Here is a 16032-nt window from a genome sequence, read left to right as displayed (position 1 = left end):
TTTATTAAACTTTCTTTTCTGAAAAGAGTGGGAGGAATTAGAATTTTTTCCCTCTATTTTTTTCTGGTTGTGTTGCATGGGCTTAAGGTTGTAAATCTTGTAGGGGGCCTTTTTTCTTTAATTAAATCCTAGATGTTTTTAATCAGCTCTTGAAAATGCTGTTGCTGATCCACTCAAAAAGCAGGATTTGAACTTGGTGCCAGCTCAACAATATTGCTGATAGACTCCCACACAGATAATGGTGCGTGCTTTCAGCTTGCTTTCAGAAAATACACCCATGAATCCAGGCACTGCCTTAGTCTAAGGGCCATGTGGACAAGCCATGCTCCTGGTGAGCTGAGTGGAGCTGGGTTACAGTGATCCACTCTCTTCCTCCTGTCAAGTGCAGATCATGGACCAGTAAGGATGAGAGGATGGAGTAAAAACACTTTTCCAGCACAGGCAAGTGGGCAGAGGTGGTGGCATCTCTTGTGTGACGTGTTCTCACAACTAAACTGAAGTTTTAGACTGTGTACTTGGCTTGTTGAAATGCTACAGAGTGCTACAGAAGTGTTTATAACGTGGAGTGTCCTGATGTGCCTCTCAGGGCTTGAGGAGCTCTTGCTCACAGTGAGAAGTCCTGCTCACATTTTAATTAGCTTGTTTTTCTTGAGCAGGGGTTGTCATTTAAAATTAAAAAAAAAAAAGAGGGAAAAATAAAGTCTGTGCCTGTTTTTCCACACAGTGCTATTGCAAACACCAGAGCTGCTGTTTTTTTCTGGGGTGAAGATACTAGTGGTTCAGATACTACAAAAGGAGTCAGTGCTGATGCTGCTTGATCTCACATTAATTTATCCACTAAACTAATAATGATAATTGCTTTTGTAATGGCTTGGGTTGTTTGGGGTGTTGGAGGGTTTGGTTTGGGTCTTTTTTGTTGGGTTTTTTGAGCTCAAAGCTGGAAGAACAAAGGTTTGCCAAACTGCTAGTCATAGGGTGTGTTTCATCCAGGGTGGAACAGACTTTATTGCCTTTGAGGACTTCTGGACTAGGAAATGCTGCTGGGTGGATAGTTCTGGAGAGAGCTGTCCCTCCTTTGTGCCAGAGCCTTGGCTGATCTGTGTCTTTGAGAGGTCTGCTGGGATGTGGATTTACCTTCCGTGTATCACCATGGCAGCCTGGCCACTAAAATCATAGAATGATGGAATGGTTTGGGTTGGAAAATGCCATTTTCTTCCAGCAGATTCCTTGTGGGTGGATCTAGAGATCCCTTCAGCTCCCATTTCCTCATATTGCTTCTGGCTGGAGGATGTTGGCTGATGGTGTCATCCAGGGTGAATTTTGTCAAGAGCCTGCTGCCCTGCCAGGAGCAGGATGGAGTACTCCAGGTGTGATGGGAAGAGCATCCTTCATCCCCCTTGTTGTGCTTAGGGAGGCAGAGATCTTCCACTAACTCTGCCAGTCCCTGTCATTCAACTTCAGGATCTCTTCTCCTAGTCAGAGATTTGGGCTTTGTGAAGCAACTCTGGTAATCATGGTAACCCTTTCCTCTGAGGTTGGATCACTACATTTTCATGTTGTCTTGGAAATTTGTGTTTCATTTGAGAGCTCTGGGTTTCTGTTGCACAGCCCTGCAAACAGCTCCCCATCTAAAACATTTTGGGCTTGTGTGTGCACAAAGTTGAATGGAGAAGGATCTCCTGGCTGAGATGGGAGCAGCCAACATGAAACTGAGATTAGTTTAATATGTATGCAGCTGGAGCTTCCCCTTTCCGTGCCCAGACTGCAGCAAATCCCTTCACATGTCCCCAGTGATACTGTGTGAGGTTAGGACTGAGATGAGGTTAGAAAGAATGGGAAGAGGCACATGGACTCTGTGAGAGCTGTGTGCTTACTTTAAAGGTTCTCCATGCTCCTTAAGGCTGGTCTGGACCTGGAAAAGAGGATGTGGGATGAGCTGCAGCATTCCCCAGGGTGGCCGCCCTCCTCTTGGCCTCATTTGTGTGATGCTCAGTTGCATTGTGGCCCCAGTGCCACCTTCTTGGTGCCACTGCAGCTCCAGTGACAACCATGAACGTGAAGCCACTTCCCCAGGTCTCTGGTATTTTAGGAATTCTGGAGCTGTTTGCTGACTGTGCAGCTGGAATGTGGGAGGAAAGCACAGTGGGACCTGTGAAACGTTTTGGTGGCTGTGGGAGCCCAAGGAGGTGTGTGAAAATGGGCTCCAGGGGATGAGCTTCATCCATAAAACACATGGAGCAAGTTGGACTTAGATCAAGTCAGCACTGAGGCTTTTTAGTCCAGTTTGAACATCACTGCAAACCAGAGCTACAGTGCAGCACGAGCCAGGGTCCTGGACTAAAGCAAACCCTGGAGCCATGACTAAGCCCAGCCTTGCTCTGTCACAGGAGAGCAGTTCATGACACAGGAACCAGCCTCTAACACTTGCTGAACTTTCACTATTTATTGTTTCAGCAGGCATGAATAAATATTCAACAAATAAGCCTCCTGGCCTTAAGTGATTGTGAGGTTCTGACTATAAATAAACTGAAAATCCAAGTTCTTGGTTCTTTTTTACTTTAAAGCAGGCTAGACCCCATGGGAATGGTATGTTCCCGTTGCACAAACTGAAAGGGGTTCATGTCCTGGTTTCATCTGTAGGGTCATGTGGTCACTTGGAGTGGAGGTATTTTCCTGAATTAGCTTTGGAGTAGCTGTAGGGTTTGGGATGTGGCTCCTGTCTGCATGTCCTCTCCCCTGGCTGCAGAGAGCTCTGCCTTTAAGTAAGGTGGAGGATGTTCTGGGAAGTGCCTTTGGGTCTCTGGAGCTGGAGGATGAAATGTATAGCAGTTGAGGGGAGCTTCCAGCAACCTCCCTCAGTGACGTGTTTCACACAGGCTTTACTGTCTGCACCACACCTTGTGGGACTATTTATACTCCCAGAGGAATATGCAGGGATTATAAATTCCCAGTGGAGCTTGCTGAGCTGTGCACTGCCACAGGACTGTGCTTTCCTGCCCATTCCAGCTAGGAAAAATGAGCAGCCCTGTCAGTGACAGGAGTTTGTGGTGGCATCTGACACAGCCCCATGCTGGGTGTGCAAGCCCTGGCCCTGGGGAGGAGCAGCTGGGATGGCACTTGGCTCACTCATCCTGTGACTTGAAGGCTTGAGCATCCCAGGCAGAGAGCAGTGGGAGCATTTCCATGGGATTGCTGTCAGGGATGTGAATCTGTGCCTCCTGCTCCAGTCTGTTCAGCTCAGCCCTGAGGGAAAAAGCCATTCTTCAGCGAGCACTGTGTCCCTCCCCTCCCCTGAGGGCACATTTTTCAGTTATTACATGGTTCTTCTGTCAGCCCACAGCCTTTGTGCCCTTCCCCTTTCCACAGTGGTGATACTCAGTCACCAGCTGGGGTTAAACCTTGACTGCATGTCTTGTCTTTTTTGGTGGCTGGACTGGACAGAGGGCTCCATGGTAAAGTAGGGTTTAGTCACAAACCTTGTGCTAACGTGCTTCCTTTGCTCTTGCTTTGCCAGGGCAGCCACTGACCACAACATTGACAACACCACAGCAATCCTCAGGGAGTGGCTGAAGAATGTGCAGCACCTGTACCACGACGTGGAGTGGAGACCCATGGAGGAACCCCCGTGAGTGCCTGGGAGGGCTCTTGGCTGCACTGCCCAAATTCCCAAGGTTTTCTGTTTCCAAACCAGGAGCTGGTACTAAATGTCCAAGTGTTAAAATGTGGATTATTTGCTTTCTGGAGTCTGTCCCATTAAAACTGTTTTCTTAGGGAAAAAGGTGAGGTAAGGTCTCTAGAAAGGTCTCATGCAGAATTTTGTGGAAGAAAGTATTTTCCATTCAGTATTTAGCTTCTGTAGCTGCTCTCTTTGCATGGTAAACAAATTACATCAAGAGCTGCAGGGAATTTAAATTACTGTTCTTTATTTGCAAGGAAGCAGAGAAATTATAGCCCATTCCATGGTATCTTTGAAAGCTCTGACACATCAAATATGCAGTAAGTGCTGAGCCAGAGAACGAGATTTAATTCCACATATTGTGCCTTTACGTGATTTGTAGGACCATTGCTTTGAAATATGATGTGTTGGGTATTTATTACTTTAATTTTTATTTATTTTTAAGATCAGCTGTTCCTGGGTTTGTTCTGTTTTCAGTTTCTTCCATCAAGGAAAATTACATCAGTTTCCCCTCCCTTTAGGCCTGCTTTTATATTTGAGTCCCTGACTGCAGTGATGGGGAGCTTGTGGTACAAACCCCCAGGGAGTGCTGGTTTTAGTGACATTTTAAATCCTTTCATTTGAATTGAGCTTCCTTCATCCTGCCAAACTTTGCTTAAGTTCTGCAAAAAAGCTTTTGAAATTCTTAGCTCCTTCCCTGACTTAACGCTGGCACTGTTTCAAAGTCCTGGATTTTTATTCCTCCTTGGGATCTGCCCCTGGATTCCCTTCCATCTTTGTTAAAAAGCCATTGCTTTTGGAGCTGAAGGCAGAGCCATGCATGTGACTTTGCTGCCGTGCTGGGGCTGGTGGGGCCGGGTGTTGGGAGATGGAGGAGCTGCTCCTGGGATGTGTTAGCAGTTCCCAGTAATGCCCAAAGCCCCGGGGGAGGCCAGGCTGCCTTCATCTTCCCATCCTGGCCCTGCTGGTGCTGCTGGCCCAAGGGGGGCTGGATTTGCAGAGAGCAGAGTTTGTACCCCAGGTCAGGGGGGTCAGGGAGCTGCAGGTGGGTTTGGAGGGTCCCCTCTGCTGCCACAGCAGCTCCTGCCCTGGGTGGTGTCGTCAGAAAACTGGCACTGCTTGTCCTCTGCTGCCTTCTGTGCTCATGCCAGCACAGAACTTGGAATTCTTCTCCCTCAAAACCTCTCCTGGGTTGCCTGAGGTGATTCTAATGCTGTTTTGCTTTCATAATGAAGGCAGCAATGGAACTCTTCTGTCCTCCCTCCTTCCTCCCTCCTTCCTCCCTCCTTCCTCCTTCATTTTTCCTTTTTTTTCTTTTTTTTGGTGTAACAAAGCCCAGACCTGGATTACAGTCAGTTTTTATTTCTCTCCTAGGTCTTACCCAGAAGAGCTGGGGCCCAAGCACTGGCCCAGCTCTCGGTTCACCCACGTGATGAAGCTGCGGCAGGCTGCCCTGCGCACGGCCCGCGAGAAGTGGTCCGACTACATCCTGGTAAGACCAGCTTTGATCTATCCCAAAAGCTTTCCAGGTGCTCACTTCAGTATTGGGGGCTGGCTGGGAAAAAGTTTTCTCTCCACCTAAAGACAAGTTGAGATGTCATGGGTCATTTCTTGGTATGGTGAGGCAGAGACTTGGCAGTGAGGGAGGTGAGTCCTGGCTAAGCCTGGAGCTTTCTGCACAGGCATCAGGATTGAACACGGTCCTGGTGGTGGGAGGAACCTGCAAGGGTCCCCCAGATTGAACCCCCACCTGCTGAAATGGAAGGGAAACAGTTGTGCAGGGCAGTTGTGGGAAGATGCTGCCTGTGGTCACTGTGAGGGGGTGTTCCCAAAGCCTCCAGGCAAGGTGAGGTGTGAGGGCAGTCGAGGAGTTGTTCTTGATGCTTTTCACAGAAAGCATTCACCCTGAATTTCCAGTGATGTTATTTTCCCTGGCAGCTCCCTGGTCCCTGTGCTGGCATGAGGTTGTATGGAGTCAGGGAAGCTCTCTGCCCATCTCACTGCTGTGCCCAGGAGCAGCTGGCCCCAGGTTCCCTGTGACAGCCCTGTGCCCTAGGGAGTCAAACCCTCCAGCTCACTGCTTTTAGGGTGGTTTTTTGCTGACCTCATGGAATCTCAAAATTGTTAAGGCTGGAGAAGGTCTGAGATCTCTGAGTCCAGTTGCTGACCTACCATGTTCACCATTAAGCCACATACCCAGGTGCCAGATGCACACATTTTTCAAACACTTCCAGGGATGGTGACTCCTCCCCTGCCCTGGACAGCCTATTTCAGTGCCTGGCCATTCTTTTAGAAGGGATTTTCCCTAATGTCCAGTCTAAACTTCCTGGGGAGCACAGCCCGACCCCCCCGGCTGTCCCCTCCTGTCAGGAGCTGTGCAGAGCCACAAGGTCCCCCCTGAGCCTCCTTTTCTGCAGGCTGAGCCCCTTTCCCAGCTCCCTCAGCCCTTCCTGCTGCTCCATTCCCTTCCCTGGACCTGCTCCAGCCCCTCAAGGTCTTTTCTCATGGTGAGGGGCCAGAGGTGCCCTGGCAGTGCAGCACAGGGGACAGGCACTGCCCTGGGCCTGTGCCCACACCAGGGCTGCTCCTGTGCCTCCGGCTGCCTCATTCCCAAGAAAGCATCAAGGGAATTGTTTCATCTGTTAACAGTTTTATTTTTCCTCTTCCTTCTCTAGTTTATTGATGCAGATAATTTACTGACCAACCCAGAGACCCTGAACCTGCTGATAGCAGAAAACAAGACCCTGGTGGCGCCGATGCTCGAGTCCCGCTCCCTCTACTCCAACTTCTGGTGTGGCATCACTCCCCAGGCAGGTGACCTCGAGAAGGGTGCAGGGGGCTGTGTGACTGCTGTCCTCCAGGGGCTCCTGCCCCTCTCTCAGCCATCCTTCCTGCTCTCTGGGCTTCCCCATCTGCTGCTGTAGCCTTCTTCTGCACAGAAGCTGCTGTAGCTCTGAGGTGGTGTTAACATGTGGTGTGATCCCACACAAACCATTCAGATAAACAGAATTTTTTTTTAAGGTGGTTCCATGTTTCTGTAATGGCCTTAAAACCCTTGGTGCTTAATTTTAGGCCAATTTTTTTCTACAGTGATGCTAATCCAAGAGGAATTTGCTTTTCTTTCCACAGATCTCCATTGTGTCTAAGTTATCTTTTTCATCTATGAACAAGATTTTTGAAGTAGGGCAACATCCTTTGCCTTGTAGGGAGTGTGTGTGCTGAAGTGTGCATGTAACAGGTACTGGTGCTGAGCCTAAAAATGAGAGTTTCATGTAACATTTTCAGTGTTGCCTTTTCATGTTACTTCTGATCCCCATAACAACTGCACTGGGTCAGAGCACAGGCTCATCTGCAAATGTCTAGGGAATAGTATAAGGACAGGGCAAAAAAGTGAGTGTTACTTCCCTAAAATACTTTTCTTTCCTCTGGCAATCCCCTTCCAGGTTTTTGAGGAATATGTTTGTCTTTAAAGCTCTCAGTGATTTTTTTTATTCTACAGAAATCCCTGTCTGAATCTATTTTTTGTCACCCTCACCATCTTCTGGCAAGGAGTTCCACAGTTCAGACCAAGTAATTGGATAAAAATAGCAGGAAAAGGTCCTGAACTTTCCAAATTCTTGGGAAGTAAATAGAGAGATAAGGAAGGGGGTGTGACGAGGTGTGTTTGCTTCTTTCACTTGGGTTTGTTTGCTTTGTTTGAAAATGGAGATGTAAACTTCATAGCAAAGGTATTGATTGTGCTTTAAGTTTTTAAGGCTAAGTCCAGAGTCAGTCAAGGTTTTCCAGTGGGGCACATCAGCCCTGCTTCCCAGGCTGGAGATGTGCACCAGCCCCAGCCCTACCTCTCCAGCAGGAAGTTTCCACCATTGCCAGCACTAGCTGAAAAAGGGGGAGGGGAAAACCAGCAAAGGCATCTTGCAGAATTTGATCTTAAAAAAAAAAAAAAATCCTGCTGGAGTGAACAGGAGAGTTCTCCCTTTATTTTTCCTTTTCTCTTGCTGGCCCCTGCTGTCCCAGGGCTTCATGTGCTCAGCCTTACTCTCCCAGGAGGCTTGGGGAGGGAATCACAGCTGGAGCACATCCTGAAACACATCCTTCCCCCAGCACAGGGCCACAGTGAGCCAAGCCCAGCTCCAGACAGGCTGACATTTATCTGTCATGGAGCAAAACTGGGGAGAGGCAGCAGTGTGGGGGACTTGGAGCCCTCCTTGCCTACATGATTTATGAGCAAGCACAGCCCCAAAAAGCCACTGGAGGAGGAAAGATGAGTGTCCAGCATCTTCACTTGTGGGCATTCTCAGGTTTAAGGGTGGGTGTGTTAACCCTTCCTTTGGTGGGAATGCCAGTCACATCTCCTCCCACCTGCTCCTTCCTGTGGCTGTGTTTGGGATATCTCATCCTCACAGTGCACCTGAAAGGCAGAGGGAGATGGCAAATCCATAACCAGGCACATTGCACCCACCATGGCCCCACACAGCCCAGGGCAGAGCAGTTCTGCTGGCTTTTGCTCAGCCAGTGCCTGAATGCTCATGGAAAATAGAGCATAAATGGAGCTTTAACCTCTTTTAGTGACTCATTGTTTCTGTAAAGCCCAGAATCTGCTCTGGATTCAACCATCCAGATGTCAGTTTGATGCTCTAGGGTTTTCTTCCTGGAGGAATTCAGTGTATTTATGTCCACATGAGCCACACACTGTGGGTGTTGCACCCAGAGTGCTGGAAGTCTGGCAGAGCTCCTGGGTACAGGGAATTACCCAGACTGACTGAAGTGCCTCCCCAGGCAGAGTCTGGAGTGAGTGTCAAACCTGCTTGCCCCAGGGTGGAGGAAGCAGGGATTCTTACACAGCTGATGGAGACTGAGATGTTGTCTTCACTGCAGTGACAACAAATGATTCTTTTTAAAGATATGGATAGGATAGAATTTATGGATAGAATTAATGTGCAGATCCTGCTCTCTGAGATACTAAATGGACTTTGTGCCTGTTGAGTGTGGAAGATGTCATGGATGCTCAGCAGGATCAGGCTAAGTGCAAAAAGGGTTTTGAAGAACCAGGAGAAAATAGTCTGAGGTTTGAAGCTCCATTGCAGGGGAGTTTTGCAGTGGAAAGGTTGGGCTCTCCAAGAGCTCCTATAAAGTAGGGAGGACAACCTTTACCTTTTGGGAAGAAGACTCTTTCTAAACACTTGACTGAGCTGTTTCCAAATGGGAGACACTGAAAAAGCTGAGAGTTGAGCCCTGGTGAACCTCTGCTGGAGAGCTCAGGGTGTGAGCTTTTGCTAATGACAGCTTTGAAACAGGAATCTCTTGTGCCAACAGCCCCTCTCTGTGGTTTCAGGGCTACTACAAGAGGACCTTGGAGTACCCCCTGATCCGGGAGTGGAAGAGGATGGGCTGCTTTGCTGTGCCCATGGTCCATTCCACGTTCCTCATTGACCTGAGGAAGGAGGCCTCTGCCAAGCTGGCATTCTACCCCCCACACCAGGACTACACCTGGAGCTTCGATGATATCATGGTCTTTGCCTTCTCCAGTCGCCAGGCAGGTGTGTCCAGGGCCTCTGCTGGGGAGGGCTCCCTCCTAGAGACACACAGACCTCCCCTGCAGCCTCACAGCCCAAAAGTCCTGGGTGGGCTTCCATGGGGAGTTCAGACCCTGCTCCCTTTCCTCTCTGGTCAGGGATAACCAGCAGCAAGTGACTGGAAAGGCAGTTTTGGATTGCTGCTGCTTTCAAAGGATGTGGGGCTGTTCTTGGGATGGGGCAATATTTCAGAGACAAACCCTGGGGTTCCACCCTTGGTTGGTGTCACAGCAGGTGAACACAGGGGAATGCTGGGAGAGTGGAAGGTGGTCTGGGTGAGGTATCTAAAGTTACCACTTCCAAAAGATCCATGAGGAAAGGGGGGAGGACAAGAGACTCTTCTTAAACCATAGCATCCTAGAGCAGTTCAGGTTAGGAGAGACCTTACAGCTCATCTCATTCCACACTGTGGGCACAGGCACCTTCCACTTGACCTGGTTGCTCCAAGCCCCATCTAATCTGGCCTTGGGTACTTCCAGGGAGAGGAAATCTGGCTGCTGATGTTTTAAGAGAGCTCCAGGTGTTACTGAGACATCACTGTCTCTGAAGTGGCTTGTGCTGCTGCTGTTCATGCTTGTGGTGAGGATGTTTAGTCCCTTTTATTTCTGGAGAGTGGCTCTTGGGAATGTTCTGTCTCCAGCAGAGTCCAGGCTGCCAGACCTGTGTGTAGCAGTGTCAGAGCTGAAGGGGGCTCCCAGGACTGTCATGACCATCTGTGTTGTTCTTTGCCTGCTGTGGTGGAAAGGGAAAAATTTGGGGCATTATAAGAAAAAAGGGATTGGTGAAACCTCAGCAGCACCCATAAGTGCCTTCTGTTCAAAAGTGAGTGGGTTGGTGGGGTGAATTATCAAGGAAAAGTTGTTCATGAATCCTCTGAATGATGTGCAGTTGGTGCTGCCTGTCCTCTGCAGAAGATGTAAAGTTAAGGAGAGCAGGAAGGGCTGCTCTTGGGAGCAGGCAGGCAGGGAGAAAGCCAAGGAAAGAAGGGCTGCTGCTATTGTTGTTGTTCTGCAGGCTGAGCCTCCCTTCCCACTGATCCCAGAGCAGCACAGCAGCCACCAGCTGCCTGTAGCTTCCCTTTTAGTGGTGGGTCTGGTTGGCAGGTCTTGACAGCACCAAAAATGATGTTGTTGTCTTGGCAGACTGAGCAGGGCGTTCTCAGAATCAGCTGCGAGAGGATGAGCAGTGTCAGATAAGATGAGTGATGGAGGAGAGGCAGCAAGAGCTGAGATTGGAACCCTTGGGAGGCAGAGGTGAGAAGTGAATTGCAGAGCAGCTTCAGGGTCCTGACTTTCAGAGTCAGGACATGAGTGCAGAAGCACAGAGTGAGAACCCCAAGGCCACTCAGTTCAGTGTTTCCCCAGCACCGCCAAATCCATCCTGAACCATGTCCCCAGATGCCACCTCTTGGCTCCAGAGGAGAGTTGAGGTTTAAGTTTGCAGAGCAAAGCAGGCTGCTTAAAATCTACCCCTCCACTTCTTTGCTCTGACAGCTCTCCCAGAAGTGCAGCCTCCAGCCCCTGTGGTAACTGCAGTGCATCAGCTCCAGCTGCTTCAGAAATATTTCAGGGATTCAAACCCATCATTTTTTCCTTCTGTTCTAGAACACCAGCTTTTTCCACGACTGACCCATGACATGAAAGGCTCTGTTCCAGCTGTCTGTTCATCTGCTCAGATTGTTGACTTGTGTCCTGAGCTCAGTTTTGTCACCCAGGATAAAAGGATGACATCCAAATTCAGAAATGTGAAAAATGTGTGAGCTTTAAGGGAAACTTCTTTTTGGAGTAATTTCACTTACTTCCCCTCAAGTCAAAAATGATACTGGCTTTTGTCCAGGCCAAAAGCTGTGCTTAAAAAATCATCAATTCCCAACAGGCAATCTGCTGCTGGAAGCAGCTGTTCTGTGATGCTGCAAAGAGCATCCCACCTCTGAGGGAGGACGTGGCGGGTGTGGGAGTGCTGCATCTGAGCAGAATCCAGAGAAGGGTGTGTTACTGCCAGCACTGGACTCTGCAGAGCCCCTTGCACTCACAGGAGAGCTTTTAGCCAGCCAGGTCAGCCTGGAGAAAGGGAGGCTCAGGTGAGAACTTAGAGACCCTTCCAGTGCCTAAAGGGGCCTCCATGAGAGCTGGAGAGGGACTTGGGACAAGGGAGTGCCAGGACACAGGGAATGGCTTCCCACTGCCAGAGGGCGGGGTTGGATGGGATACTGGGAAGGAATTGTTCCCTGTGAGGGTTCTGAGGCCCTGGCACAGGGTGCCCAGAGAAGCTGTGGCTGCCCCTGGATCCCTGGCAGTGTCCAAGGCCAGGCTGGATAGGGCTTGGAGCAACATGGGATGATGGAAGGTGTCCCTGCCCATGGCAGGGGTGGAATGGAATGGGCTTTAAGGTCCCTTCCAACCCAAGCCATTCCATGATTCCATGATCTTCTGAGCTGCCTTTCAGCCTGGGTCTCTGAAGCCCTTGAGCCAGCCAGCAGGAAGGTCTGGTCACAGGGAAGTGGGGACGATTTTGGTTCCTTCACTATAGCTGTGGTTTTAGGCTGTGACTGTAAATCCTGGACACTGCCTTTAGAGCCCTTTAAGAACAATAATACAAACACCTGTAGTTTTTCTATCCCTTGTAGCAATCATTTAACTTTATTATAAAAACAGAGCTGGAGAGTGAGTCCCCCTCCCTCCTTTATGGGAGCTTTGCCATTTTCAAGTACATTTTATCCCAGACAGAGCAGGAGCACTGGTGTGAATCTGTGCAGATTAAGTATGTTCACGGCAGCGGAAGATAAGAACAGAGATCACTGAGCCAGATAAGATTAGTTGATTAGATCAGTGCCAAATCCATTTGTGTCTGCAGGTAGTAGTTTTTTATTTTGCCATTTACCTAAATTGCAGCTGACAGCTGAATGTGTTTTGGCAAGGAGCATAGCCAGCAATTTACTTGTAGAACTTAAAATGAGAGGAACACCAGAGTCATTAGTGCCAACAGTTCTACTCTGCTAAAAATACCATGGATTAGGGGCACTAATAGATGAAAGCATCAGCACACTAGGTAGTGTCTGCTTTTCATTTATTTCCTCGAGGGAGGGGGCTGGTTAAGCTGTTTCATTAAAAAAAAAAAATTACAAAGAAAGACAAAGGCAGTTTTTGGCCAGTTGCTTGGGTTCTAGCAGCTTTGATTTGGGTTAATTAGTAAAGGACCTTACCAGAACTCAATGAAAAACAACGGAAATCCTTCCCTTGGCTTCTCTGGATGTGGCTTTTGAGCATGTTGCCTGATGTGAAAGGCAGAGTTACAGCCAGTGCTGAGCAAATCCTTGTCATCCCAGAGGGAAAAGCGTTCTGCTGATACTGGGATGTTCCCACTGGGTGAGGCTGTGCCCTGCAAATGCATCTACTCCAAGGACAGGCTTTGCACCTTCTCTCTGTTTCCCACCTTCAACAAGCAGTTGCAAAAGCTTTTAAGTAGAAGGGTGTTCATGTTGTCACATCTGTTCTCCTCACTGGTGTCTCGCTCTGGGATTTTCCTTTCATCTTCAGGGCACAGTAAAAATTAGTTCTGGAGAGGAAAGGACTGTGTTTGGTGGTGACTTGGCATTTCAAAGGATGTTGTCATATGTATTCCTCCAAGTCCTTTGCCAGCACAGGTGAAAATGTATCACCTGTATTTCCTAGCCAAAGCAAAAGGAGCAGTGATAAAGAATAGAATGGGTTGAGTTGGAAGGGACCTTAAAGATCATCTCGTTTCAGGGACACCTTCCACTAGCCCAGGTTGCTCCAAGCCTCATTAAACCTGACCTTGGACACTGCCAGGGATCCAGGGGCAGCCACAGCTTCTCTGGGCACCCTGTGCCAGGGCCTCAGCACCTTCACAGGGAACAATTCCTTCCCAATATCCAATCTAAACCCACTCTGTTTCAGTGGGAAGCCATACCCCCTGTCAGCCCAGGCCCTTGGAGGGTTAGTTAGGCAGTCAGTAGGGATTGGTTTTCTGGGAGAGGCCACTTGCTGCCAGCCAGGCAAAACAGAAAGTGGAACTGGAATGATTCTAAATTGTTTGCTTATGAAGCAGAACTTCTTGGGACTGAGGTCCTGGCACAGGTATGTTTGTGGCAGTGCAATGCCCTGGTAGCAGGCCTGATTGTAGTTTCTGCTTCTCTGTGATCCCCAGGAGTCCAGATGTTCATCTGCAACCGTGAGCACTACGGGTTCCTTCCCATGCCCCTGAAGCCGCAGCAGTCGCTGCAGGAGGAAGCTGAGAATTTTGTGCACACCCTGATCGAGGCCATGAGTGAGTTGCTGTGCCCTTGCCACGATGGATCCCCCAAGTTAATGCCTGCAGAGCTCTCCTGCCAGCAGCCCAGCTCTCATTTCTCTTGCAAGTCTGCATCCCAACCTGTCTGCTCTAATCTTGTTTCGATACGCAGTTTTCAAAAATTTCCACCACTTTTCTACCTAGGGATGTAATTGCTTCATGGTCAGGTCAACCCCATCCACAAAATCCCTCAACTTCCCCAGATGAAATGCATCTTTCATGTGGAAAAGGGTGCTGCCTGTTCGTGTTTTCTCCCTGATGTCCGTCTGGCACGTGGCTGCTGGCTCTGGTGCTTCCTGCTGTTCCCATGCTGCCGTGGCTCCTCGTCCTGGCTCCGGGATCCCGGGAGGGAGGGAGACACCTTCAGACAGGTAATGTCCACTGCAGGGAGTGCTCAGGGTGATCTCTGGGGTCTCTCCTCTCTTTCAGTCGATCGCCCTCCCGTGGAGCCCTCTCAGTACATCTCTGTCCCTCCGAAGCACCCTGACAAGATGGGCTTTGATGAAGTAAGGAGCCTGCTCTGCTGTTTATTGTCTTGTCTTCTCACTCATCACCTGATCCTTAACATCCCTTCCAACTTAAACCATGCCATGATTCTGTGTTTTAATCCAGCCAGGAAGAGAAGGCAGAAGTGAGGCTGTAAAACAAGTTAACTCCCCTGTTCTTGTGCTGTTTGCTCTACTCTGCAGAGCAGCTTGGGCTTGGCCTCCCTTCCATCTGTGACAGGAACTGGGGCCTTTGGTAAAGCTCTCCAGCTTTCCTGTGGCAGGAGGGAAGGATTTCTTTCACCTGAGAGAGACACTGGAGAGCTGAGGGCAGGTGGGGATCCAGGCTCACAGCTGAGTTCTGGCCCACCTTGGATGCCCCAGGGATGCAGACCATGGGAGAGGGGCTGGAGAGGGACATGCCAGGCTCTGATTGCCTGGTGTCTGTGTTATTCCCAGAGCCAGCAGCCCCTGTGTGTGCAGCTGCCAGGGTGCCTCTGGGACCGAGGGAGTTGTGGGGTTCAGGGGAGGCTTTGTCTTCTTGGTGTGCTGTGCTCCATCTGTCTGTGGGGCTCCTGAAGCTGAACCTGACCCAGCTGTGTGTCTGTTTAAGGCACAGCTGGTCTGGGTTTTTCTCATGTTGTCCCTTGTGGCTGTGCTGTATTTATCTAGTTTATTATTATTTCATTTGTACTGAGCTGTAATATTTTCTGCTTCTTATTGGGATGAGGATTTGCTCCATGGGCTACAAGGCTGTGCTTGTACCAGCCTGCCTGGGACTGAAAAATATCCCTGAGCCTCTGGGGGTTACCTGCAGTGAGGGCTTGAGTCGTCAGCCCTCTGCCAGTCTCCTCAAGGCTTTGGATAGAGCCCTGCCCAGACATGGCTGTTCTCAGCCTTGGCTCTCTGCTCTGGCAGGGATCACAGTGGATTTTCAGTGCCAGAAGTAATCACAAAAATCCTTTCTTTTACCATGGCCTTGTACTTGGATGGTGGCCCTGCTGATGATCCTAAATCCAGGCAGTGGCAGTGTTCCTCTAGGATTGATGCTGCAGATGTTACTCTGTTTGATACAAACCTAAACATTCTGTGTCTTTGGAAATTACAGACTTGGCTCTAACTGGTCTCTCCTCATTTTCTTCATCCTGAAAGAGCAAGTTTCCTCTGTGAACACCCATAAAAAGTAGTTGTTAGAGAAAAAAAAAACCCTCTACACTTTCAACTCAAAACCAAGTTCAGCTTTTTGACAAATTCTAGACAACCTGGAGCGAACACACACAGGGTATTTTCACAAGACCTGCTTTTCCAGTGGGGCTGCTAGAGAGGGGTGGATCAGGGCTTCCCTTCTCCTTCCCTCCCAGCTGGGAGTCTGATGTCCTGGTGCCTTTCTGTTCCTCCCAGATCTTCATGATCAACCTGAAGCGCCGCAAGGACCGGCGGGATCGGATGCTGCGGACGCTCTACGAGCAGGAGATTGCAGTGAAGGTAGTGGAGGCTGTGGATGGAAAGTGAGTTTTGGTTGGGCTTGAGGATGTTTTCAGAGTGGGATGTGCTTTACTGCTTCACAGCATCTCTTTGGATGCCCTGACCAACTTCCAGCAGGGCAGGGTTGGCTGTGGGGGGAGCTGAGCTCCACTTGGATCTCCCTGACCATCTGTTTGGGGCATTTCTGCTCTGTTTCTTTGCTCCTTTGCAATTAGTCAATCTCTGTGAGAGAACCAGGGCACTGGGGTTCAGACTAGGGTCCAAATCAGGTTAAAATCACAGGTTTCTGTGAATGGAGCAGTTAACTCCTGGGAATATTGTCCGTCCTAGTGCTCCAGAGCTGTGGTGCTGCAGTGGTAACCCTGCCACAGCCCTCTCCAAGCTCACTCTAAGGTCTGGAGCATAAGTCTGTTGAGGAGCAGCTGGGGGAGCTCAGCCTGGAGAAAAGGAGGCTCAGGGGGGACCTTGTGGCTCTGCACAACTCCTGACAGGAGGGGTC

General features: G+C 49.5%; 1 protein-coding gene across 1 annotated transcript in view; it reads left to right on the top strand.

Moving 5' to 3' along the window:
• COLGALT2 (collagen beta(1-O)galactosyltransferase 2) overlaps positions 1-16032 on the top strand; it is a 46350-nt gene that overhangs the window by 25926 nt on the left and 4392 nt on the right. Inside the window, exons 2-8 of the mRNA XM_084210910.1 lie at positions 3515-3625; positions 5051-5168; positions 6352-6486; positions 9012-9216; positions 13420-13539; positions 13993-14069; positions 15450-15556. Coding sequence (XP_084067036.1) covers positions 3612-3625; positions 5051-5168; positions 6352-6486; positions 9012-9216; positions 13420-13539; positions 13993-14069; positions 15450-15556 — 776 coding nt within the window. The 5' untranslated portion in view covers positions 3515-3611. The remainder of the gene's footprint in view (positions 1-3514; positions 3626-5050; positions 5169-6351; positions 6487-9011; positions 9217-13419; positions 13540-13992; positions 14070-15449; positions 15557-16032) is intronic.

The sequence above is a fragment of the Fringilla coelebs genome (genome assembly GCF_963513975.1).
Source record: "Fringilla coelebs genome assembly, chromosome: 9".
Lineage (NCBI taxonomy): Eukaryota > Metazoa > Chordata > Aves > Passeriformes > Fringillidae > Fringilla > Fringilla coelebs.
Note: the sequence above shows the minus strand (reverse complement) of the source record. Positions and strands in the feature narration are given on the sequence as shown.